The sequence below is a fragment of the Lichenostomus cassidix genome, chromosome 2, assembly GCF_008360975.1.
Source record: "Lichenostomus cassidix isolate B80296 chromosome 2, HeHo_3.0, whole genome shotgun sequence".
Taxonomy (NCBI): domain Eukaryota; kingdom Metazoa; phylum Chordata; class Aves; order Passeriformes; family Meliphagidae; genus Lichenostomus; species Lichenostomus cassidix.
Genome location: NC_139482.1, coordinates 22,915,980 through 22,940,411, shown reverse-complemented (window position 1 = coordinate 22,940,411; position 24,432 = coordinate 22,915,980). Strand labels below are relative to the sequence as shown.

At 35.2% G+C, this 24,432-nt stretch overlaps 1 protein-coding gene across 6 annotated transcripts in view; it reads right to left on the bottom strand.

Moving 5' to 3' along the window:
* AKAP9 (A-kinase anchoring protein 9) overlaps nucleotides 1-24,432 on the bottom strand; it is a 107,296-nt gene that overhangs the window by 19,371 nt on the left and 63,493 nt on the right. For 5 of the 6 annotated variants that reach the window (XM_085050694.1, XM_085050696.1, XM_085050697.1 and 2 more), the window contains 11 exons: nucleotides 19,847-20,058; nucleotides 15,265-15,427; nucleotides 12,271-12,483; nucleotides 11,002-11,040; nucleotides 9,576-9,808; nucleotides 8,851-8,970; nucleotides 5,604-5,780; nucleotides 5,390-5,494; nucleotides 4,805-4,957; nucleotides 4,093-4,272; nucleotides 16-1,104 (listed from right to left, as the gene is read on the bottom strand). In XM_085050694.1, the coding sequence (XP_084906820.1) occupies nucleotides 16-1,104; nucleotides 4,093-4,272; nucleotides 4,805-4,957; nucleotides 5,390-5,494; nucleotides 5,604-5,780; nucleotides 8,851-8,970; nucleotides 9,576-9,808; nucleotides 11,002-11,040; nucleotides 12,271-12,483; nucleotides 15,265-15,427; nucleotides 19,847-20,058 (2,684 nt within the window). The remainder of the gene's footprint in view (nucleotides 1-15; nucleotides 1,105-4,092; nucleotides 4,273-4,804; nucleotides 4,958-5,389; nucleotides 5,495-5,603; nucleotides 5,781-8,850; nucleotides 8,971-9,575; nucleotides 9,809-11,001; nucleotides 11,041-12,270; nucleotides 12,484-15,264; nucleotides 15,428-19,846; nucleotides 20,059-24,432) is intronic. The other variant, XM_085050695.1, reaches the window with a different exon arrangement.

Here is a 24,432-nt window from a genome sequence, read left to right as displayed (position 1 = left end):
ATGGCATCTAATTACCTGAAATGTCTGCATTTCTTCTTGCTTAATGTATTTTTGAATCTCTCCTGTATGTTTTTCTTGAACCTCTTCTAGCAATTGCTGAAGCTTTAAGAATCTCTCTTCTTTCACTATGGCTTCCTTTTGTGCAACTTTCACCTTTTCCTTTTCTAGCTCCAAGCTATGACTTACCACTGCCAGTTGGTCTTCCATTTCACTAAGCCTCTGTGTTAAGAGTGATAATTTTGATTCTGTCTCATTTTCAGTTCTATCACTCAAACTCTCTGTTTGGGTATTCTTGTTTGCTTCATCCACACATTTGGAGGCTTCCTGAGTCTCCTGAATGAATCTTCTCTGCTCTTGAACTGCATTTAGCTGAACCTGACTCACAAGAGCAGCAGCAACTTTCTCCGTTAGTGTCTTTTCCAGTTCTAATATCCTCTTTTTAAGTGTTTCTCTTTCAGCTTTGCTTTGCTCTTTCACGTCTTTTATTTCATTGTAGGACTGGCACAGTTCTGAATCTTTTTGCTTAATGCATGCCTGGAGCTGCTGCAGTTGTGTCTCCATCTTGCTAATGGTGACTCTTGCATTCTCATCTGAAGTCCCAAGCTGGGACTGATCTAGCAGCTCTGTCTCCTGACATAAGTCTCCTTCCACTTGTTCAGTTTTTCTATTGCTCCTATCTTCTGGTTTTGATTTATCACCTTGGACCAGAGCACACTTATATTTCTCTGTTATTCTTTCATGCTCTTTTTTTAACATACTTATTTCTTGCTTTAACTGGTTCATTTTTAACTTGGTTTCCTCAAGCTCATTTTTTGTTTGAGAAGCCTCTGCATTTATGTTTTCGACTTGCTTTTCCAAAGCTTCCTTTTCTGCCAGAACTGCATCAAGTGTGTGTTTCGCACTGTCAGCATCTTCTTGAAAAGCAGCAATGTCTGCTGGTACTTTTTGTCCAATAATTGCCAGCTCCTGCTGAAGCTTATCAATTACATCATTCAACTGCTCCACTTCCTCATCGTTTCTTTTCTTCAAACATTCTTGATCGCTTTTCAGACATTCTATCTGGGCTTCAAGCTCCCGTATATGCTCATTTTGCTCTTCAATAATCTGGGAAAAACAAAACAAACAAAAACACTCTGATAATTTTTGTCCTGGACTTCACAGAAACAGTTTAACCAAACATTGAAAGACCTCATAAAAGAAAGTTCTCAGTGAATTTCTTATTGTGATGTCTCTTTTAAAGCTTTATGAGAATCGAGACGTCTTCAAACAGGACTGACAAAGTAGCCTGTGGCCATAAAGAACTGAAAAATAGGTATTAAAGCATCAGATGAAGTGAAAGCACTTGTTTCATTCACAGAGCTATGGAACACTTAAGTTTAAGTGCTCACAATACTTGCTTATATAGGACACAGCCAATTTAGTTGAATATATATTCTAAATACGAATAAACCTTTTACCAATTGTGTTGAAAAATACCATTCTAATGTGTTTTTTAATCTGAGACCATAGAAAACACCTATCAGTTGACTCTGACATTTTCTGTCACACATTTCCTATCACAAACCAGTTGAGTTTGTCTGTTTATGTGTGCATGCACACACGCATGCAGATGTGCGCACAAACACGCAGAGCAAGTAGTACACACAGACCCAGAGCACATTTATTTATTTATTTGTGCTACAGTTTAAATCAAAATAAAGAGAGACAAAGGTATAAAAGTATTTATTTTTTAACGCATGTGATTATCCAAACAAAATTCAGAGACTGGTGAAAATATGAAGAGACTAAGAATAATACCTGCCTAGATTGCTTCTAAAGACACTTTAAATTACAGGCTGTGTAAGGGGCTCAAAATTCCAAGAAACTTATAAAATTATGTAACTGATCAAATATGAAGGTGGTGACTTTATGATGCAGTAAAGACATACTGGCTTCTAATAAATAAGTAGAAAAAAAATTGAATGACTAGTGTTGATAAACTCTAAATTCAGTAAATAAAAGTGTATTAGCAAAAGGAATAAAAAAGAAGTAATTAGATCCCAATACTGTAAGTTTTATAAAATTCGTTAAAAAACATTCTCTTTAAATTGCAGTGGAAGCAAATTTCATTTGAGCGTAGAAGAATGACAAAAAAATTTGTCTTTACAAAGACAAAATAAAGACAGACCAGATTATAAGTAGTAAGTCTAAGAAACAAAATGGATTTTTTTTTAAGTGAGTGTTTGGAGATCTGAAGTGAACAGTGCTTCTGCAGTGGAAATGTAGAAGGCAAAAGAAAATATACAGAAAATAATTTAGAAATACATTTAATAAAATAAAATCAGTTATGGTGTCTAAAATAGGTAAGAACTCCAATACAATCTTTTAGAACTATGAAGAAAACACGCAGAAAAGATGAAAGATTACTAAATTTGTTACTCAAATAGACATAGTGAAGCCTACTTCACTATGCTTATTTAGTTAAATAGAATAAGATAACCTTGTAATAAGCATAATATATATTAAAAAAAGGGTGACCATATAAATTAGAAAGGCCAGTTTGCCAGCCAAGAACTTCATTTCAAAAATCCAGAGACTAGAAGAAGCTCAAAAACACTAAATAAAATCTGAACAAGTCATAGAATCATGGAATGGTTTGGGTTGGAAGGGACCTTAAAGATCATGTAGTTTCAACCCTGCTGCCACAGGCAGAAGAAAGCACAGTGATCCAGGTGATTGCTATCAACTCAGCATAACAATTTCTGTTCTTCATAACATAATGGAATAAAGGCCCACAGAATTCAAAAACACTAATTAAAAGAAAAGCACTTAGTGGGATGAAGAAGTCTAAGGGACTTAGAAAAGGGATTAACTCAAGAGTAATCTATCAATATTTTAAAATGCTCTCATAATCAAGCAGAGTAATTATTTAATGACCTGAAAAATAAAACCAAATCAGAGGATGAAATTAAGAAAATTAAGCTTCATATAAATTGTGCTCCTTCTTCAACAGGAGAAGAACCAATCATTAAAATTAATTATAACTGAATCTCAGGTATTCTTCTCAAGGCAAGGACTGTAACTCTGTTACTGGGGTCATTGTATGGCATAGCACAGTGCTGGATTCTTGAAGTATGGTATTTCCTAAATCCAGTTCACTAGACCCAATTCAAAGTTTTGTCATTATTCACCGAGGTCCACTATAACTGAATTTTGCACATAAAGACTCAGTGAAATTATCCAGCTCACTCAGAGCCCTATTTTAGTGGATTCAATATGCCCTAGTAGAATGTTAGCCTAAATGTTCAGCTAACTACCAAATGATAACAGAAACCCTGTTCTTAACTTGCTTTTGAGTTAAATCTTGTGACTACTGAATGACATTTAAAATAGTCAGAATGCAAAATTCAGCCACTGAAAAAATCAGTGTTTTATATCTGTATAAAAATGGAAATAAGCCAAAAGAAGATGAAGCTGATAATCAAAAAGCCACATAATTGATAGGTAAGAGAAAGATACAGGTGATAAAGCTCAGTAAATAAAAGATGAATCTGCCTCTTTCTTTATTCCTGTCTACTTCTACTAAAACACAGCATTTTGTTTGTATCTCCATGCTTGAAACTGGTTAAGAGAAGTTGCCAACACTTGTATGAGGACAAAGCATTCACACAAGCTCATGGAGCTCAGTTCAGCTGCTAAAAATGCTTTAAAATCCAACACGATCCAGCAGGTGTCGCTGGAATGTAACACTGAACATAAGTCATGTGAAGGAAGATGCTAAAACGACGGTTGAGATCGAATTCAGCTACCCACATACCATTAAATATTCATAAGTATCAGAAGAGTAAGGAATGGAGAAGAATTTAAAACAAAAACTCAGGCAGAAATAAGGCAGAAGAACTGCAAAGAAAAGGAAGCAGAACACATCTGTCATAAATGAGACTAAAGAGAAAAAAGACATTAGGTTTAAAGCATTGCTTGAAATGGAAGCATTTGCATTTTTAAATTAAGGCAACAATAGAAGACAATGCAACTGGTGGGAGAGAGAGGTTTTTCCTTCAAGGGGCTAGCAACACAAAGTAGGACTCTGAAAAGGATTTCAGAAGTATGTACCTTGTTGTCATTTGTGACTTCAAGCTGCTGATGCAGTTTTGCTATTTGTTCATGAAGATGATATATTTCCTGATCCTTTTCTTGCATGATGTGAGCGAGCCTCCCAGCCACTAAATGATGGTCCTTTATGGTGGCATCTTCAGACTTCTGGATAGCAAGTCCTAGTATTTCCATTTCATCCTGCCAAAAATACCCCCAAAAACATGTTACAATTGTATGTAACATTTTGTGCATATTCTTGTATGAGTATTTCAGGTGTAGGAATTCAAATAAACAAATTTCACTGAATGAGAAGTAATCATATGAGTTTCATAATATTTTGGCAACTTGAACAGTGGGATGCTTGAGAAAGAGAAAGAATTTAGTGTCTGGGCATTTTCAAAGAATTTATTTCTGTGGAGTGTGGCTAGCACAGGTCTTTCCCATGAGAATTCTTCTTGTGTTTTATAAACAAAGATAAAGTTTGGATGTTATTAAAAACAGTGTCTCAAGATTTGGACAGTGCAGGCCTGGCCAATCAGGCCTAGGGGGAGGTTTTTGGCTGACCAATCTGGGTGACCTTTGAAAACTCTATATATGTGTTGGATTCAAACAATAAAGTACTTTTTTCTATGCCACGCTGAGAATCGGGGCTTTCCTTCTCTGCTAGCGGCTCAACAGCAACACTGGAGGAAGGAGAATAAACCTCTAGGCTTCTCTGTTACATGGTTACCTTAAATAATTTGTTCTCTTGCTCAAGTTCTTGCAAGTGTGTAGTGGACTCCTTTCGCTGAATTTCTAGCTGCATGTGCAATTGCTGAACTTCTTCATTTTTATTTTCTAGCTCCTCTCGAAACTGTTCCAATTGTTCCTCAAGGTTCGTTACCTATGTTTCCAAACAAAAGGAGCAGGAAAAGGAGTAGGCAGCCATGCAAAAAATTAAATCTCATAAATTTCAAGTACAGTGTCTACAGTAAACTGGTTTGCTGTGCACAAACAAAAGAATGTGTACTAAGTGACATTCTGAGTGCTTAAACTGAATGGAATTTTAAACACCACTAAAAAAATCAGCTGGAATTGCCATGAAGTTTTTCTTATGTGGGCTGAATTTTTATTTCAGAAACACTCGCGCAAGTCATAAATATTAACATAGAAAAAACAACTATCATGGATCACAAGAGAATTTCAAATGGATTTGGACTGCTGTGTCTCTAACTGTAAAAAATTTCATCTGTAAAGTTCACTAAACTCAACAAAAGGCAAAAACTGGAAAACCAAAATGTAAGTGGAAACATGGAACCTTTCACAGGCATTTTACCTCCTTTTCCTTTCTGTCCACAGCTTCTCGTTCAGCTTGCAGTTGTACTTCAAGAGGTAACTCTCCCTTTACTATGATGGTGCCAAACTGTTTCCTTTCCTCCACCTTTAAACAGAAATAATATTAATAGTTATCAGATTAAAAAAATACACTATTTTGGTCTCAAGAAAATAAGAAAGTAGTAAATCCTTGATAAATTTTGACCAAGTAATACCTTTTGCAAGTTATCTGCACTGATGATTAGGGCTTGTTCCAGTTCTCTTATCCTGCATTCTAGCTTCTCAATTTCTTCATTTCGTTCTTGTATATCTCTCTGAAGCTGCTCCTTAGAGAGCAAAAGCTCACTGCATTTGTCTGTTTTTTCTTTGAGATGATTTGTTAACTGTTCAACCTGGCGACAATATGGTAAGATTATTATATTGTACTACACTGGAAGGGTTTGCTAGCAATAGCAACACCATGCATTTTTGACAGGAAGAAAATATTCCTCTCTTTCTCCCATAACGAAACTCCTACTCCTTAGGTGAAACAGAATGTACAGTCAGAATACTGTAGTACTTCATCCAGCAATACAAACAGCATTATTTAAGTGGTATGTTCTGTGCCACTCTCTAGAACTGATCTTGCCCTTCTGAAGCCCTCAGACTCTGTAGTCACTTAAAAGCAAGCAGCACAGCATCCCTATGTAGCCCACTGCAATGAAGCCTTTAACAGCTACCGATGGAACGTCTTGACCCAATGCTCAAGATGCTATTTGCCTCTGAAGAAAATTATAGTTCTAAAAATCTGTGACAAAATTATTCAAAAGAATATTCAAAAGAAGGAGCTGATTAGTGCCAAACAGAAATATCCTAAAACTCATCGGGTCTTTAACACTGCAGAGAATTGCTATACTTAAATCACAAAAGACAGGAAGCTTTGTTTTCTTGCCGTGTTCCTTAAATGGGACCAAACAGACATCATGGATGCACTAATTTCACTTTCTATGGGGGACAAAACATCCAAATAAACATTCTGAATCTCATTAGATCAGATGTATGTATCTCAGAAACAACATATTAAAAGAGTAACTGAAGTAGCAGAGATAGTAATATATACCCATTTCTAGCTGTATTTCAGAAATTATTAATTGAAATTACAGATAAGAAAGATGCATAACAGATTCACAGTATGATGTACAGAGTTAAGACCTGAGCAAAACTAGCAATTGAGCAAGAGAAAGAGAAAGTGATCTTTGTCCCACTCAAGAAACTGATTTCAGTATTTACAATTAGGAAGTTATGATGTAGCCAAAAGGTAGAAGACTCAAAGCATTTCAAGAGACAGGAGAGAAGAGGACCAGAACATAAAGCTGACAGGATGGTATTATTGACGTTATCCATCCATGAGTAACATCACAGTCTGAAGTGACCTCAGAAAACTCCTGAGAGAGAAATGGAAAAATAAAAATCAAGTCTAGAGCAAACTCTACGACAACCATCCCTGGAATAATTTGACAAAGCTGAAACAACAGTAAGAAACAAATTAAGTTATCAAGCGAAAAAGCACATGGCATTCCTGCAAAGCAGAAGAGGATTTAAAAAAAATGTACAACTACAAAAAATTGAAGAGCTCTCTCAAAAACATGATAACTAATGAAAATATGTATATTTAGAAAATATTTCAAGGAATATTGTGACATCAAAATATACTAAATAGTAAGACCATGTAGCACATTTTATAAGATAAATGTAAATCTAATACATTATTGAAAATCCTATCTATACTTTCTAGCATATTACATTTAACATCACCCATATCTAAACCAGCTGCTACATCTGTGGTGCTTGCACACATGATCTTACTGGCTTTCTACGTACTGAAAATTTCTAATTTAAAACATCACATACTAATCTCAAAATTTTAATCCGTTTCAGCTGTCTTTCATTTTACAGCACACTTTAAATTTCAATTGTAGAATATCTGCCAACTTAAGAGTACACACATCTGTGTATGTACATATAAATCAGAATGATTTTTAACTGTAGATTCTGAACAGGCAAATAGGACAATTTTTATTATGCCATCAAATTTGAATTTTTCTTGGGAGAATTTTGTTTTTAATATGAGAATTCTAACCAGGAATTCATATGGTATCCATGCTGCAAATAATAAACAGAGATGTAACGAAATGTACCCTAAATGAACATCCTGGATTCGTCCAGGTAAAGTAATTGTGCTCATGCCACCTTCATCTGTGTAATATGTCAGCAGGAGAGGAATGTGCACACTCCTGGCAACAGAAGGAAATGGATGCAGAATTGCTCTATATGTTTTGTTTAATATGTACCCAACTAATTCCAGAAGAGTCATTGTTCACAGCGGCTGATGACAACCACATCACATAGTACTGACTCAACACTTTGTCATATTCCATACAAACCTTTGTATTAAAATATATTTAGAAACCCCATGAAACATGGTTCTAAACACACGAATTCTAAACAAGTAAGTACTTTCATACTCAGATCTCACAACTATCAATTTACGTCCTACTACTGTCTGTGGTCCTAAACTATATCCTAGAATCATAGAATGGTATGGATTGGAAGGAACTTTAAAGATCACCTAGTTCCAACACACCTGCCACAGGCAGGGACACCTTCCACTATTTTCTATGATACAGAATACCAAATACTGCTAGTATTTAAGAATTGAATTACAGCAACTGAACTACTCTAGTAAGACCTTTGATTTGAAAATTATAATCTAACCTAATAGAGGGCATTTTAATACTGAAAATCAAGAAGAAAATCATGAAGAAGTATCAGTCTTGATCAAAATGCAGTACACAAGAAAACCCACAAAAAATAAGATGTAATTTGACAGTTCATCAAACAAAATCTGCAAAAGCATTATTATATATAGCATTTGCACTGCTGCCACTTCTTGATTTTGCTGAGTCTGAGAATTTTCTGTGATTCCCTTGAGCTGCTGTTCTACAGTCACTACATTTGTTTCAGAGCCAACAGACTTTCATTGGGGAGGTTCAGGTGTACACAGAGAGTGCTACTACATCTCAGGTGTTAAACATCAGTAACTCAATTCCCTCAGTGGTGTACCTGTGCTATAAACATGATGTCAAAAAGCAATGTAAGAACATGTAAAATTGCTAAAATAGTCTTGAATATTTCCACAAGCTTTTGAGAACAGTGGATTTTCTAAGTTAAGTTATACAAGAGAGCCTTGAAAGTTAAGAAATTTCTGTATGTCTGCCACTAAAACTAAACAGCCTAAAAAAAACCCCAAACACAGTTTCACCACTTTTCCTCAACACCTCACCCTTCAGTCTCAGGGAATTCACTTTTCTGGCTTGCAAATGGATGCAGAGTAATACACCATAAAATAGCTTCATTATAGTATCTTAACAGCTGTCAACCTGTCATTTATATTCATTAAGTACAAGAAGTAAAATGTGTTACCTCTCTGGTTTGATGTTCATTGACAGGCTGACTCCTTTGGGGAACCTTAAGCTGCTGTTCCAACTTCTGTATCTCTTGCTGGAATACATCTCTCTCATGCTCTCGGTCAATTGCTTGCTCCTGAAAGTTAAGACATTATGTGGATACACCATTTGATTTAAAAACCATCCAAGTTAAGTGTATTATTATTTCTTACTTGCATTAATGTGAGGCTGGTAACAGTATGTCAGTATTTTTAAGGTAGGAGAACCTGTTGCAGCTACCATTAACATCTTTATCATTTGGGGCAATAAATTTCACATTTTTTAATAAAAAAATTAGCACAGCAGAGACATGTCAAGTAATATTTCACAAAAATGACAGGTTTGTTTCTTCTGTTCCAGGTATACAACACAAATGACAGTAAGCAAATATTTCATGATTTCTTCCCTAATGTTTGTCTTTGATAAATGTAGAATAAATAGAAATTCAAAACAGAAATTATCTCTGTGTTAATATTGATGAAGAGCTCTCAGGAAGAATATCATAAACTGCTTGAAATACAGAACTGTCCTAAGCAAGCACCTCCAATTAATTTTCAACTTTTAAAACATTATTAAATTCTTGGGCTGGAACCTACAACATTGTTACTATCATCTGCTTATGTTTGCTCAAAATCTGAAAAAAATTAGCATTTCCCCCTGAAGCAGCCCTCAGAGCAAGTGCTACCCTTTTACCATACTTACATCTAGAAATTTTCTTGTTTTCTCAAGTTGCTTCTCCAAGGCCTGGTTTTGCTGCCTTAAGTCCATTAGTTCTGCATTTTTCTCTTGTTCTAGCTCTATGAAACGATTGACCTGTTCTTCCAAGTCTATTTCCAAGACTTTAACTTGCTTCTGAAGGTCATCATACTCTTTTTCAGCTTGACGTTGCACTTCAATTTTTTCCTTCATTAGCTTTTCTGTTTCCTCCAGTAATTCTGAGTATAATAAAAGCATCACTACTTTTAGATATGAATAGTAAGCAATGTTACGAAGCAAAACCACTCCCCAAGGTATCCATGCTGTAATCTGCAGAAGGATGTGAACTGGCTTGGGTTTTTACTATTTTTCATTTTTTTAAAAATATGTTTTCTTCAGAGAAATAATGATAATGACTGAGGCAAATTTGTATTAGAATTACTATCCATTAGTTACTTGTCAAAGGACTGTTACTGAAGTTGTATCAGATAGCTTCCCTGTTTACATTTCATAACACTTAAAAGGCCTTTGCACAATTGAAAAGAAAAGAAAATGCATGGGGTCAAACCACAGCTAGAGTCAGCACAGGAATTAACAACGATGCACAGAAAACCCAACCCTCTTCTCATCCCCATCGCCAGTAAAATCAATCCACTCCCAGACTTCATTATTTAATGTGATACATATAAATAATTTGCGGGAAATACTGAAAGCCTTAGCGAGGTTGCTGGGCAGACAGAGAGGAAAATTACTGACCTGCAACTGGAGCTTGCAAAATCAGTGACTGCATGAATGCCCAATTTTGAGTCATCATGAAAAAGCCAGCAAGCACATACATAGGAAAGCCCCAAACCATCTAAGACTCTTAAAGCCACAGCCCACTGAAGTACCTATTAATGAACCGTACAAATCCCTTGAGGTAAAACCCAAACAGCAAAGTGCACTTACTTTTGGAGAATCTTAAAAACAGGATTGATATTTAGACAGAAACAATAAAATTTACTTTCACTAGAGAAGAAAGATCCTTCAGGCACCATCATCTTACATCATATTTAACCAATTCTCATTTCTAGGCAACCATTATATTTCAATATAATAAAATGTTTAATTATCACAGTGAATGACTCAGATGTATTTGAAGATAAAAAGGAATAAAAGACTGCAAGAATATCCCTCCAATACCATCTAAGTAACTATAATTCATAGGTGAATAAGATGATGGTTATTGATGAATTTGCTTATTATGTTTAGAAATTATAAGAAATGTTAGCAAAATGTAGAACTGAGTATGAAATACAACATCAAAGCTGCAGGCCAGTAAGAATTACAAGTAACGTCAGTAAGCCAAAAGCCCAATAATCCTGATTAACGATGTCAGTACGTGTAAGTCTTCCACCCAGTTACAGATTGGCCATGCAACATACAAACACACCTGCTTGGGAAGCTGCATCGATTGCAGCATCTACTAGGCCTAGGAGAATAGAGAGAGAGAAAACAAAAAAAAGAAGCAAAGTAATTCACATGCCAGCTATAGTTTTCTTGTGGTGCAACAATGTAAGAGAAAATGAAGCCAAAGATAGATGTGGCATTTAATGACAAAGTTGTTGAGATAACTTAGGGAAAATGGCAAGTTATTCTGGTATGCATGATATAAGTACCTACACATATTTATAGAATTGCTTATCCTTACAGCTCTTACAAATGAAAAAACACCTAAAAAATATTTAAAAGTCTAAACAATACAACAAATAACTAAAGTGGAATCATAGACAAAGATCTTCTTTACTACAGCGTAGGAAGCAACAGGCTGTTCTTAAAATTTCATTGTTACAGAAAATCGGAGGAAGTTGCAAATACACAAGATGTGCAGTGTATAAAAATGCAATATTATAACTTGGTATAAAGTTTTAGAAAACAAATAAAATTAACTTCTTCCTACTATTTACAATGTAAGCACTGCAATCCTTAACAGATCAGTACTTCTTAAAACACCAGTGCTCTTATTTTCTTCCTCTCTCAAACATTAAATATTAATTTCAGTTATTAGTTTAAGGAAGAATTAAAAGATACATTGACTTTATGAGGGTAAATGCTTTTTTTTGAGTAAGCAGTTAGTTAGATTACATTGACATGGTATATATCTGAAATTTTCACCATCAGGGCTGAAAGCTTTCATTACTGGTAGATAAAAGGCTTTCCTTATCACGCAACTGTTGTGCTATTCTTCCCTGAAAGAGGAATTTATGAGAAAAGTTTATCTTCTGTGCCTAAAATAAATACAGCCATCACATGTAGTGCACTTATGTTCTGGTGGGTATGCTTCCTAGTCTTTAAGTCTGTTTGGAAAGTATTTAGACAGTATTTTATTGTAATAATAATAATAATAATAATAATAATTGCTGTTATTCCATCTCCAGTGGCAATCTAAATAAAAGCAGATTTTTGGAGATAAAGCTGTTTCCGGCTTAAAGAACAACTGCAATTTCTCAACACTTACACAAATTCAGTCATTTCTTGTTTAAATATCAAGAAAAGTTATCATGCTAACATTAGGCAACAGGTGTGAAAATATCACATGTGGCCCTATCCCATTTTTATTAATGATCACAAAGGCACTGAGGAGAAGCCTTTGCCAAGACTACTTATTATTTTATTTGAAAGTACAAGGAAATTTCATAGAAAGACTGAGATGAATACATACGCTGCTCTACTGGCCCCGCATCTGCTCTCATGGCATCCTTCTGTCTGGAGAGTAATTCCTTTTCTTCCTGGACCTGCTGCTGTTCAGCCTCTAACTCCTGCAATTTGTTACCTGTACACAGCAGCTCTTGCTCAAGATGGTCAATTACATCTACTTTTTCCTGGAGTTGTTTTTCCAGAAACGCTTTCTCATCTGCATAACCATCAATGAGGCCTGTAAAATATCCATTTGGAGGCAGATTTAATAGACAATCGAAACCCATTTTTTTCTTGTTGAAGTAACTACTGTATTCTGACTTGCATGCACATGCATGTTAAGATACTCAACACCTGACAATTTTTACTGCTGTCCTTGCTATCCTTTCATGATGAACAAATTACAGGAAAGATAGAAGAATACCAAATACAGCTCCTAATTTTTATTCAGCACAAAATCTCTGTAGAAAAGAGGAATTCCAAAGCCAAGGAAAAATACGTATGTAATAAACACAGGAGAAAGAAATTTAAACAAATTCAGTATAAATCACTATAAATCTAGTCTTGAGTCAGTATTAAAAGGGATTTTACCCTGTCTTGAGAATGTAAAACACTAAAGATATTTCCATTTGTTAACAATGTAGACCTATCTTTTTTTTCCAGACTTGAAATTCACAGAGAACAAAGATGTATAGGACTAGATATTGAAACAGAAAATATTGAACAAGTAACACCATTAACAGCTTTTCAAAAGTTTGAGACAACACAAACTCCAGTAGTTATTCCCACTTAATAAATTTGAGGTTGAGAGGGCATTCCCAGGTCAAATGGAATGCACACTCCCACAACAAAGTTATGAACAATGATGTCTGCTAAAATCACAGGCTGTGGTATTTACTTCTGCCAGTTTTTTTTCTTTTTTAAGAGATGTAATGAAAGTTGTCAGAGTTCAGTGAACAAATTTGCATTAGCTTTTCTATCACATCAGATAAGTCATACCTGACACCACTAAAACAACAAGGGGTTTGAAAATGTCTCAGCTGCAGCAGTTTTTGTGGTAAGAAAGAAATGATCACAAATGACACATTTTATCTCAAGAGAAAACCAAGTACCATCAGATATGTAATGAAGATTGTTCTGCATACCTACCTAAGGAATTTGATAAAAGAATGTAGTTTGTCAGAGTATGCTCGCAACTCAGTTCAATGGGCAGAAATTAAATAAGAGGAGTTCTATGGCATCTTTGTTTGGTTACACGAACACCAACAAAAAAAGGTGCCAGTCAGTTACAAGTGCATTAATTTCAAATGCACCTAACTTACAAGCTCAACTGTGCAATATGCTTATCAAGGTACAATTAAGGGCTAAAACTAACATCTAATTCTGTCTCTTATATTCTAGACCTGTTCAATAATCAAATCAACACAGCTATTCTGTCCCAATGTATTAGGCTTTTTTACTTTATTATTGAAGATTTGTGAGTAAAATTTCTATCAAGACAAAATATTATCCTCCAAAGAAAGCCGCAACATAAAGCTGCCTACATTCTGAAACCCTTCAATACTAAACATTTCGTAACTATCCATGTCAGAACATAAATTCTTAGGTCATTTATATCTTGTGGAAGAGTTTGTATTTTTGCATTTTAAGATGTATTCCAAACAATTTTTTTCACTCGTAACTTACTCTTGAAAAAAAAAAGTAGTAACACCTATTTCAGATTTGAATCTATTCCCACTGAAATTTTCATCCATTCTGGTTTTGCTAAAGCTACTCAAATGCTGCAGCCAATACTGGTGCTGCTGACATACAGCATTTATGCTGTGTGAAGTGACAGGCCACCAACTGTCCCTCACACCACATTTTAGACACATGGCTTAGAAACCTGCACTGCTTGTCAGCTTATGTGTGTCCCAGCTATTAATAGCATGCAAAATCATGATGGATTATCTGTCTGTGCAAAAAGAGAGGAAGCCTGGCAGGGTAGCATTCTTGAAGAGTAACATTTGGCTATCAAACTTTACTCTATGCACCCACTTTGAAACAGAGAAGCCTGCTGAGCTTAGAAACTATTAAAAAGATCTTTCTCCTTACTACTACAGGGATCCTACCTATAGAGCAGGTGTTTCTTACGTCTTTTCCAGATGCTAATTAGAGATAATGGCAGAAATGTTGGGTGGCTACAAAACACTGAGCTATCAAAACAAGAGAACAAATAAAGCGTCTGCCAGATTTGGACATATCTTCCTGATGTCAGAAAAAAATATTAGATTTCCTCTGTTGTAAGATCCTACAATTTTTAACTGCATCCTTAATGCAGTTGCAAATACACTTTTTAAAAGATCACTTCAAACAGTGCAAACTGAAACATATCCCCACCATATAATTACATTCAGAGTGAAGATTCTGTGTCAAGATCAAGAGGCAGCAGGCACAAACTGAAATATGAGAAACTGCATTTCAGCTTACAACAGTAAGTTTGGTTTCTTTTTCCTTTCTCCTTGTTGACACTTTTCAAACCCTGGAACATGCTCCAGTGGTCAAACACTGGAACAGCCACCCAGAGAGGCTGTTCATTCAAAACTTGACTGAACATAGTCCTAGGCAAGCTGCTCTATCTGATCTTGCTTTGAGCAAGGGGCTGGAATAGTTGATCTCCAGAGGTGCCTTCCAGCCTCCACTATTCATTATTTTAAGCTGTTAATATTTCAGCTTATCTGCACAAACAAAATTGTTATGTTGATATAAATTAATTTTGAGGATCCAAACACATACACGACCTATTATTTTTAATAATATCACTTATATTTTCAGACAATAAGTGAGTCAAAATTGGAAACCAGAATCAGAATGTGGTTGATGTTGGTAGGGACCTCCAGAGGTCATCATGTCCACAACTTTTCAGAAGGCTGGTAACATTCTAAAATATGCAAAGAAATTGATAAAATTCTCAACTTCTTGACCCAATGAATAAGTAAGTGGGTGCAAAGTCCAACAACTCATCAAAAAAGCTACTCACCTTCAGCTTTACTAAGCTCCAAAGCCAACTGCTCTCTGGCTTTGGTTTCCTCATTAAGACGTTCTTGTAGCTCTTCCTGATACCTGATAAATTCTGTGGCCTCTTGTTGCTTTTTGAAGGACTCTCGCATGAGTTCTGTCTGAGTAATTTTAGCATGTTCAAGCTATCACAGGAAAAAAAATACAGAAATTAGATAAACACCTATTCTATCATTCCTATTTTATTTACAGTTCCTTTACAGTGTGATGGGAAGTCTCACAAAACTTAACTAGACATTTGATAAAGTCTTTACTGAACACCCATTTGCAGAGTACAAGATGAAGACTGACTTATAACAGTCTAAGCAAACAGGCTTTGTCAGTATGGTGAACTCCATGAGCCACCTGGCTAAATCCGTGTCTTTGTTCCGGTAATTCCTGATTTATGAGTTTACACTAGATTCACCTTTATTTACACATGAGTTTTGCACTAAATACAAGTAAGCTGTCACCCACCATTTACTTAGAATGGCTAAAAAACATTGCAGAAAACTCACAGAAGCCTTATCATAGATGGACTCAAATGATGATTCACCTCTTTTTCTCCTTAACATGAAGATAGAGGAGATGACCAGGAAAATGTGAATTTGGAGTGTATCGCACATTTCAACCAGCAAGGGAGTACAGCAATACTTCTTCCAACTGTGCCCACCTAATAGAATTACTAAGGATTTTTTTTTTTGTTCTTCTTCACTTGTCTGGTGGGTTAATTCTTAATATGCACTAACACAGATGCAGCATAGTCTCACTGTGCCACTATCCTGAAGTACTGGAAAACCAGGCGGCATAAAATTGCATATTTACAAGTTTAGACATACCCAAAATGATCATTTCAGAACTAATTAAAATTAGAATTACAAAAGCAAAATAATGCATAAAAAAGGAACACTGTTAGAAGTTTTGATAACACAAAATGTCCATCTAAGAATTAATTACCAAAATCTTTACTTCTCAACTATTAACAGTCTACACCCAGCTCTCTGAGGGACACAAACACAAATAGTTACACCTGAATGTTGCATGATTTCTATGTGTAGCTTGTATTCAAAATTGTTCTTATTTTGAATAAGAACAATGTCAGAAAATGAAATAACATATCTTCTGCTCATTTGGGGTTTTTTAAATTATTTTTTGGGTTTTTTAAAAATTAATATTCTGGTTATTGGCAGATATTTGAAAGATAGTAACATCTACATTTTCTACAAAATATTTCTACCTCTCAACTTCTTAAAAAATAAAAGCTTTCTCACTAACTCCATCGAAGTTCATTAATATGAGTAGTTTGCTCTAAAAGCCCAGAAAAATGGCCTAAGGAACATTTAATAGAATAATGCACACAAAATTATTCACTTACACTTTGAAAAGAATGCCTGACTAATCAATAATTTCTTTTATAATAAACTGAATTTAAATACTTGATTTCTTTTCTACAGCATTCCTTTTTAGATTGACATCATTAACATCTTCGTGTTAATTATTTATTCTGAGAGTTGTTAAAGAAAGGTCTAAATACTACAACTGGTTTGAGAAATTTTTAAAAATCACAGAGCACTATTACTTTGTTCTTGTATTTTCAGGTGCTTAATGAAAGACCCATCTCAGATAAAAGGGGAAACATATGATAGATTTACTGTTCCTAGACAACTGTAAAAGTGTTTTCCTGAAATGTATTAAATATTCCAGCTAAAACTCAGAATAAAAATTATTTTCCAGATTTTTTCAGTAACAACAACCCAAAATAATATTAAAAATATCACAGGGCAAAACAAAAAAGAAGTACAAACACAAACACTATTGTTAAAGATCAACAATTTCTCCACAGGATCACTGTGAGCAATCTGCCAGCCTGTGCTGGTTACTGTTACTAGTCAGTGCCCCAAAGCTAAAAGGAACAACTTTGACTGCAGTCTCTCCCCCAAAGTGAATTATTCTCAGTGAGAAAAATCAAATGTTATAAGTAACACTGAAGTGCTTTAAAAGGAGATCTCAAATATCTGGAATTTAACATATTTCTGTGTCTGGTAAATTTCTTTTGTTAGAAATGATCAGAGAATTGTTTACTTAAGGCTTTTTCAGTGCCCACTAAAAACTGACAAGGAAAAGGGCCTGTCAGCAGTACATAATAATTTTAACAAAATAGGAAAGTTTATACAATTTTTCACTGCATTCTCTTCTATTAAAGCTTAATTTCTTTTAAAAACTTGTATACTTACTGAATAGGGTGGTGTAGGCAAGGAGATCTTAGACACAACTTTTAAAATGTGCCCATTTTTTTTGTGGCTGAAGTGAAAAATTGAAGTATTTACAACTACAGAATTATTCTCATCCAAGTGTTCAGTGAAAGGAAAAGGAAAAGGTAAAGGCACACGAGATTCAACCTCATATGTGTCTTCTTCTTGGCCTTCAGTCCACAAACCACTAAACAGATTAGATGCCCAGTAGGTGCGGTAAGAATCCATTCCAAAAAAATATTGCTCTTGCTGTCTTCTCAACCGTCCTGTGGGTATTTTGCACTAGCCAGGCTGGCTTTAGAAATTGCTGACAGGAATTTGTAACAGAATATGTGCATTTAACAGTCTGAAGACATGTATCAGCACAGTCAGTGACAAACCTACTCAGAATCAGCAGGAAGCCTCAGATCCCTTTTCAAGAAGAGAAATTCAGGAGTGGATTAATCCCAAATAAAGAGGTACTGGAAAACTTCGTATGGTCACTCCCAAAAAATCCTTCTTCAAGAAGTTTCACAAACCAACAGAAATCCTCCAATAGCAACTGGCAAGTAATTTCCAAGGCAAGGAAACACAGTTTTGTTCTACCTGCTCAGAATGCTGCAGCAGACAAGCAAGCTAACAAAACTGAAACTAAAAATTTTCCAACTCCACTGCGGCAAATGAAAGAAAAATACACATATGTCATCATTCACATTCATCCTTGTTCCTGGAGTTAATTCAACAGGAAGAACTTTCTCAAACTCTGCTGTTTTAAAGGCTTCCTGCTAGTATCTCCCAACTGAAGGAGTTCAGGGGAGTGGCTCAGTTTATTTACCTATACATAACACCAGCAGGTGGAATTTGAATTAATACACCCACTATATGCCTTGCCTCAAGTTTCAAACTGCACTTCAGGTCTGAAAGCGTGTGGTCAGACAGGCCTCATACAGCTACTTTGAAGATTTTGCCAGGTTTTCTCTTACTCTTTTAAGTTTATTTGAAGAAATGGGTACATGTCTGTATGCACAACACAACGGATTAAAGGAAAGGTTAAAATCTTTTCTGCCCGCAACCAGTTTTAGATTATATAATATTACAGACTAGAAAAAAATACTCAGTTTCTGCATATTTAAAAATAATTTTCAAGTCACCTGTATATCACGGTATATACAAGAACTGTGTATAATCCAGTAAACACACAACACACACTTCAAAGCAGACAAGCTTGAACATTTGCAAAGTCCTTCTCCAGAACAGCCAGAGAGGCGTCAATATTTATACTGTGGGAAAATGTGTAAACAGATGAACTTTTTAAGAAGAAAAAACCCAAACATATATGATCATCAGGGATAAATCCATCTTTGTATAATCTACATTAATAAAAAAAATGTGACTGCATTTGTTTGAGGTGTAACTCTGTTGCTGGTGTTGGCAAGTCTCAGCTATGAAGGAAAAATAAAACCTTCGCAATCAACTGACATTACATAAAAATAACCTGTCTAGAATACACTGTTTTCACTGGAATCATGAAAAGCAAATACTTACTGTAAAAATATCAATCACCAAAAAAAAAGTATTTAGGGCTATGTATACAACTATTGCGTACTTTGATACCTTCAAATTGAGATGTACACAATCTAAAAGAAAAGCACACGATTTAAGCTGTGTGATTTGAACTGAGCTAGGTATAAAGCTCCCATTTCAGTTAACAAGGAAGTACTCCAGACAGCAACTAACATCCCACCATACAAAGTACCCCAATAGCAAATTGCCCTTTTTTTTGGATACTATTCCTGAATCACATACCTCACATAAATGTTGGAGTGCAGACTCCTTTTCTGATAGCAAGGTGGATATGTGCTTAACTGGCCATGTCTAAATCATAGTTGGAAGATATAGCAGGAGAGCTCTACCTTTTTGGCCAGTCAATTGACTAAAATGTTTGTCAAGAGAACTAGGCACAGTTCCTCTTAATCCTCCCTCTTCACAAGGGCCAGCTCTATGTGCCTTGACACCTCCTGTCTCATCTCTGGATTGCAGCAGAATGCAGATGATCCATACGAGCAATGAAAGACTGCCCTAGATTGACAAGCATGCCCAAATTCAGGCTTCCTCTGCAGACCAAAGCAGACTTCTACCAGGAAACCAAATTCATCAGTAAAGGCATGCTGAAGCAGTCTTTTTTTTTTTTTTTTTGGCTGGAGGCACTGTTTCAGCTATTTAAAAAATGAGCCTATGGGTTTTAGGCTTATGAGAACACATTCACAAGAAAAATAAAGACAAAACCCAATTGAGACACAAAATTTAAAATGCTTCTCAATTAAATCACCCCACCTGATCTGAAGTTTCATTGATAGCTTCCAGGAGCTTTTCAACAGCTGCTTGCAGTCGAGAACTAATATTCAGAATGAGCTCTTCATTTTCAGGATCTATTTCCATCCCACTTTCTGCAAGATGTTGACTCAGCAGTCCTTCATCTGCTGTTCCTGACCACATGTTAATATCATCATCTCCCATACTACTACCATGATAAGAAGAACAGGACTCTGGGAAAAAAAAATAGTTACTTTTTCACATGAACTCTTAGCAATTCAAAACATGAAAAACTGTACAACTGAGTTACAATTAGAAAGACAAGTCTGAAAATGATTAAAATATTTGTCTTGATCACAAAAACAGAAAGGGAAATACTGCATACTAAAACTCACACAAACAAGATAAACAATGTGTTAATTAAAAAGAAGCAGAAGTGCAAGAGAAAAGGAGATATTAACAGACAATATTTTAGATATACTTTCAGTATGCTTTGGGGCTCTGACACTCATCTTCAAACCTTTGTTACAATCAGTAACCCTTACAACTTAGAATAACTTGCGATAATACTTGCAAGATTGTCTTTAAAATACAAATCACTTAAAGAAACCCCAAACAAAACCAGAAACAGACTTTCAGTCCCTGTTTCACCAACACCTAATTATGTTATTGTGCATTAATGCATAAGTGCTCAAGTCAGTGAATCAAACTCAAGTGAGTAAAAGGAAAGGCACGCATGCAATTCAGATGGCTTCTCAGGACAAACAGACTGGAATACAGAACAACAATATTCAGCATTGTTATTAGTGAACTGAACATTTACTAAAATGGGTAGCTGAACAAATCAAGTACAGTGCAGCAAGACTGCCACTCTCCCTACTGCTGGGCCACCTGGCACCTGCTTCTCAATCTTCCTGAGTTCTGATTCCATTTAAGGACATTATCCATTCTTTCTGAAAAGCCAAACACACAAAGTTTGCCTATGGTATTAGGCTGATAGTCATTCATCTAGAAAATAGCTAATTTGCTATATTTAGAATTCAAGGCTTTATATAAGCAATGTAAGTGAAAGCAAAATCTTGAGATGTTTTAAAATCACACTTTCAGTATGAAAGAACAATACAGTAGGCACATTAAGACAGTAGAAACTATTGTTGATAAAGTCTTTTAAAAATGAAGAAGTGTTATGTCCTTAGGCTGATAGATTTGAAATGTCAGAAATAAATGCTACGGTGGAAAGTTTTTTAAAATGACAGTTTGTTTAAATGAAGTGTATTTCTAAAATATATTTAAAATAAAATACTTTGGTGTGGTGCTTTTTATCAATTAGGTGCTCTTGCTTAGGTTTTTCTCAAAAAATGTCTTATTTTTCAGGAATAGCAGTTATGACTCAATAAATTAAGAATAGTCAATGCCTGTTTAGCAATGAAGTTGCAATACTGGGTTATCTTTGAATTCAAGTTCCTGGTTACTACACCAACTGTGACTGCTGAACTAGAACAGTTTGTTTAGTTACAGAAATTGAATTGAAATTTTAACGGGTCAATCTTACAAATTGCCTTTAAAAATGTAGTTAGGTCTCATCGTTTTTGACTCCTAATCAGGTAGGTAAATAATACTGGCAGGCATACAATAATATGTGTACTCCTGTTGATATTGTTTGAACCTTACAAGCAAGTCAGATTCTAGTTTTGAGGTTTGTTTTTAGTTTTTTTAACAAGCTGCAACATGATTAACCACCCGGTGTACTTAAGATACATTCCTACCTGCAAGTATTCTGACAATAGTATCTGCAGCTATATAAATGACCCATTCACAACAAACTAATCTATAGCAATTTTAACTGAGGAAGGTTTCACTTTGTTTACTTTGCTCTTAAAATTGCTAAGAATTTTCAAATGTAGATGCATTTACTAATTTTTTTTCTTCTAGTTATATTATCACTGTTTCATATCTCCTTTTAGATATGTGGGATATAATGTTACAAACTGTTTTCACACTCCAAAGGGAAAAACAGAAGCACACTGTATGCATGAATGGAACAAATAACCAGATGAATAGGATATACATTCACATGGCACCTTTCATCTACACAGGATTTCAAAGCACTTTTGAGTACTGCACTTTGGAACTTCAGTCATCAGCTCTTGTAGTGGAATCACCCTAGCAGTGGCTAGCAGTCATTTTCTGCCAGCACACCAAACGTTTGAAATGAGTTTATAGACCATAAAACTTTCCCATAGTACCCTAATATTTCATCCCCCTGCAGTATAAGGAAGGCTGCAAAATTAACAATTTCACATTTTTTTATTCAATAGCATTTTAATCTCTTACCACCCAAATTTGGGCTGGGTTTGGGTGTTTCAAAATACCAATAGTGATTGCAGAAGCTTTAATATCCTCAGAGTAGAAAGGACCTTCATTTGAGATGGACACCGAGCAGCATAAGTATTTCCAAATGCTGTGCCAAAGTATTGGTTAAAGACTGAGTTGAAGGAAAATATATTCCCTGCTGAGCCACCAACACACTTACTGCAGCACCTGATGCTCTTTGGAGGCCACTCATCTTAAGAACTGACCAGGTAAGACCCTGCTTAGCTTCAGAGATCTCACCAAATAAAAGCCCACAGTACAGTAGCACAGCTATAAACAAGATAAAACAATGATATATTAGTTATTGCACAATCCTATCCTTTCCTGATGGAGTACAAATTATCTATGCAATGTTCCTGTTTTCCTTCTCAGGTTTAACCCGTAATTCATGTCCTGTCATCCTTCCATTTCAATAAATTATTTGCTTGAGAGGTACCTCTGAATTGTGCAATGATGATTGTGTGTAAAATACAAAAATAAAGATTATACAAAATTGCTTCAGAAATGTGCAGTTGGTTACAAAATCATCTGAACTGGCTCTCTGGAAACTTCTGGAGAAAAGCTTCAAAACACTGATGCCAGCTCAGAATGGAATTTTTAAAAGCCAGGTCCAGAATATGTCTCTTACGTTAATAATATCATTAATATTATTTCTTCTTGCCAGTGACCAGAACAGTACCAACTGGCCTCCAGGAACTCATAAGACTTTAAACTCCTGTTTTGCTTATGACCATTCTTTTGTAATTCACTTCCATGTCTTCAGGGTAAATACAAAATAAATCAACATTAAAATACCATCTTGCTATATGAAATATCTCAGAATGAAACATCATAATTTACCTGTAACATACAATAAAAAATGAGGAAAGAAAAAGTGAGCAGTTGCCAAAAGTATGATTTGGCACATGGAAACTTTACTAGTCTTAAAGATAACAAAGGAAAACCAAAAAGTATTAAATATACAAAAACCTTGTAATAATTTTGTTTATACTGTGGGGTTGGCAACCCAAATGATAAATGCAAGCATCCATATTATGATTTCTACAAAGTGGAACTTAAGAACACAAACTCATTTTAAATGTCTTCCTAACTGCACAGTAAAAGTCTCCGTATCTTTTCCCCCTCAAAATGGTCTTAGTACAAAGCATCTTTCCACATGATTTTCAGTGGTGGAGGCAAGAAATAGAAATATTGTCCAGTCTCATTAATCACCCTGGCAGCTGAATGTCTAATCTCCATTTTGTTTATCCTGATGATGCTGTTCAACCTCCCACCCCAATAGAACTAAATCAAATTTCTCTGTCCTCCAATTTTGTTTTCCAGTCAATACAAAATAATAAATAGGATATAAGTGGCCTAAGTAAAACTATCATCTCTTTGTGTAAACTCTCTCCTTGTAATGAAAAAAAAAAAATCAACCAAAGAAACAAAGGTTTATATTGTTTCCTTTGCCATGGAGCATGCAGTTCAACACATCAGATGTCATGGCCCACTAAATCTTAAGAAAAGTGCTTAATTATATAGTGCTTGCTCAGGAGTTTCAGATACAGAACTTCTTTATGAGCTGCTGACTGACATTTATGAAGCAATACGTATTTTGCATCATGTAGAGCCACTATCTCAGTTTACTCCTGGGATTCCACTAAGCAATTAAAGCTTAGGGATTACAAGTTGAAAACAAAAAGTCAGTTTTGTGGCAGTGCAGTGTTTAACTATTTACTACCTTTTGCCTGGTAAACTGCTCAGAAATAAGAAGTTCAGAAAGTAGGCAAGAAGGTTTGATATTCAAGGAATGCCATAACCTCACAGGCTGCAGTCCCTCTCCCCAAGTAAACTCACCAGATTACTGTGCATAAATGCCATTGACTCCCAATGATACGTTTTATGACTGAAATTTGAACTTTACCCACTCTTCTGGAATAACACCCTGTTGTAGATAACCTAGTCAATGTCCCAGATAAACCTTGATGCACTCTATAAATCAGGCGTGGTTACAAGTATATGACCTTAATGATTGAGCTTTTAAAAATGCTGAAACTCAGCAAAAACAGTAAACTGAATTTTGCTTGTGAATAAATATGGATTATGTTCAGCAGGTCAGAGAGAATTCAATAAACACATTAGTTTACTACTTTATTATTAGATTTTTATTGATATAAATTTATTCCTACAGATTTCCTCACTAATTAAAAAGGAAGATCTGTTTGGCTAGGTACTAGAAAATACAATAACAT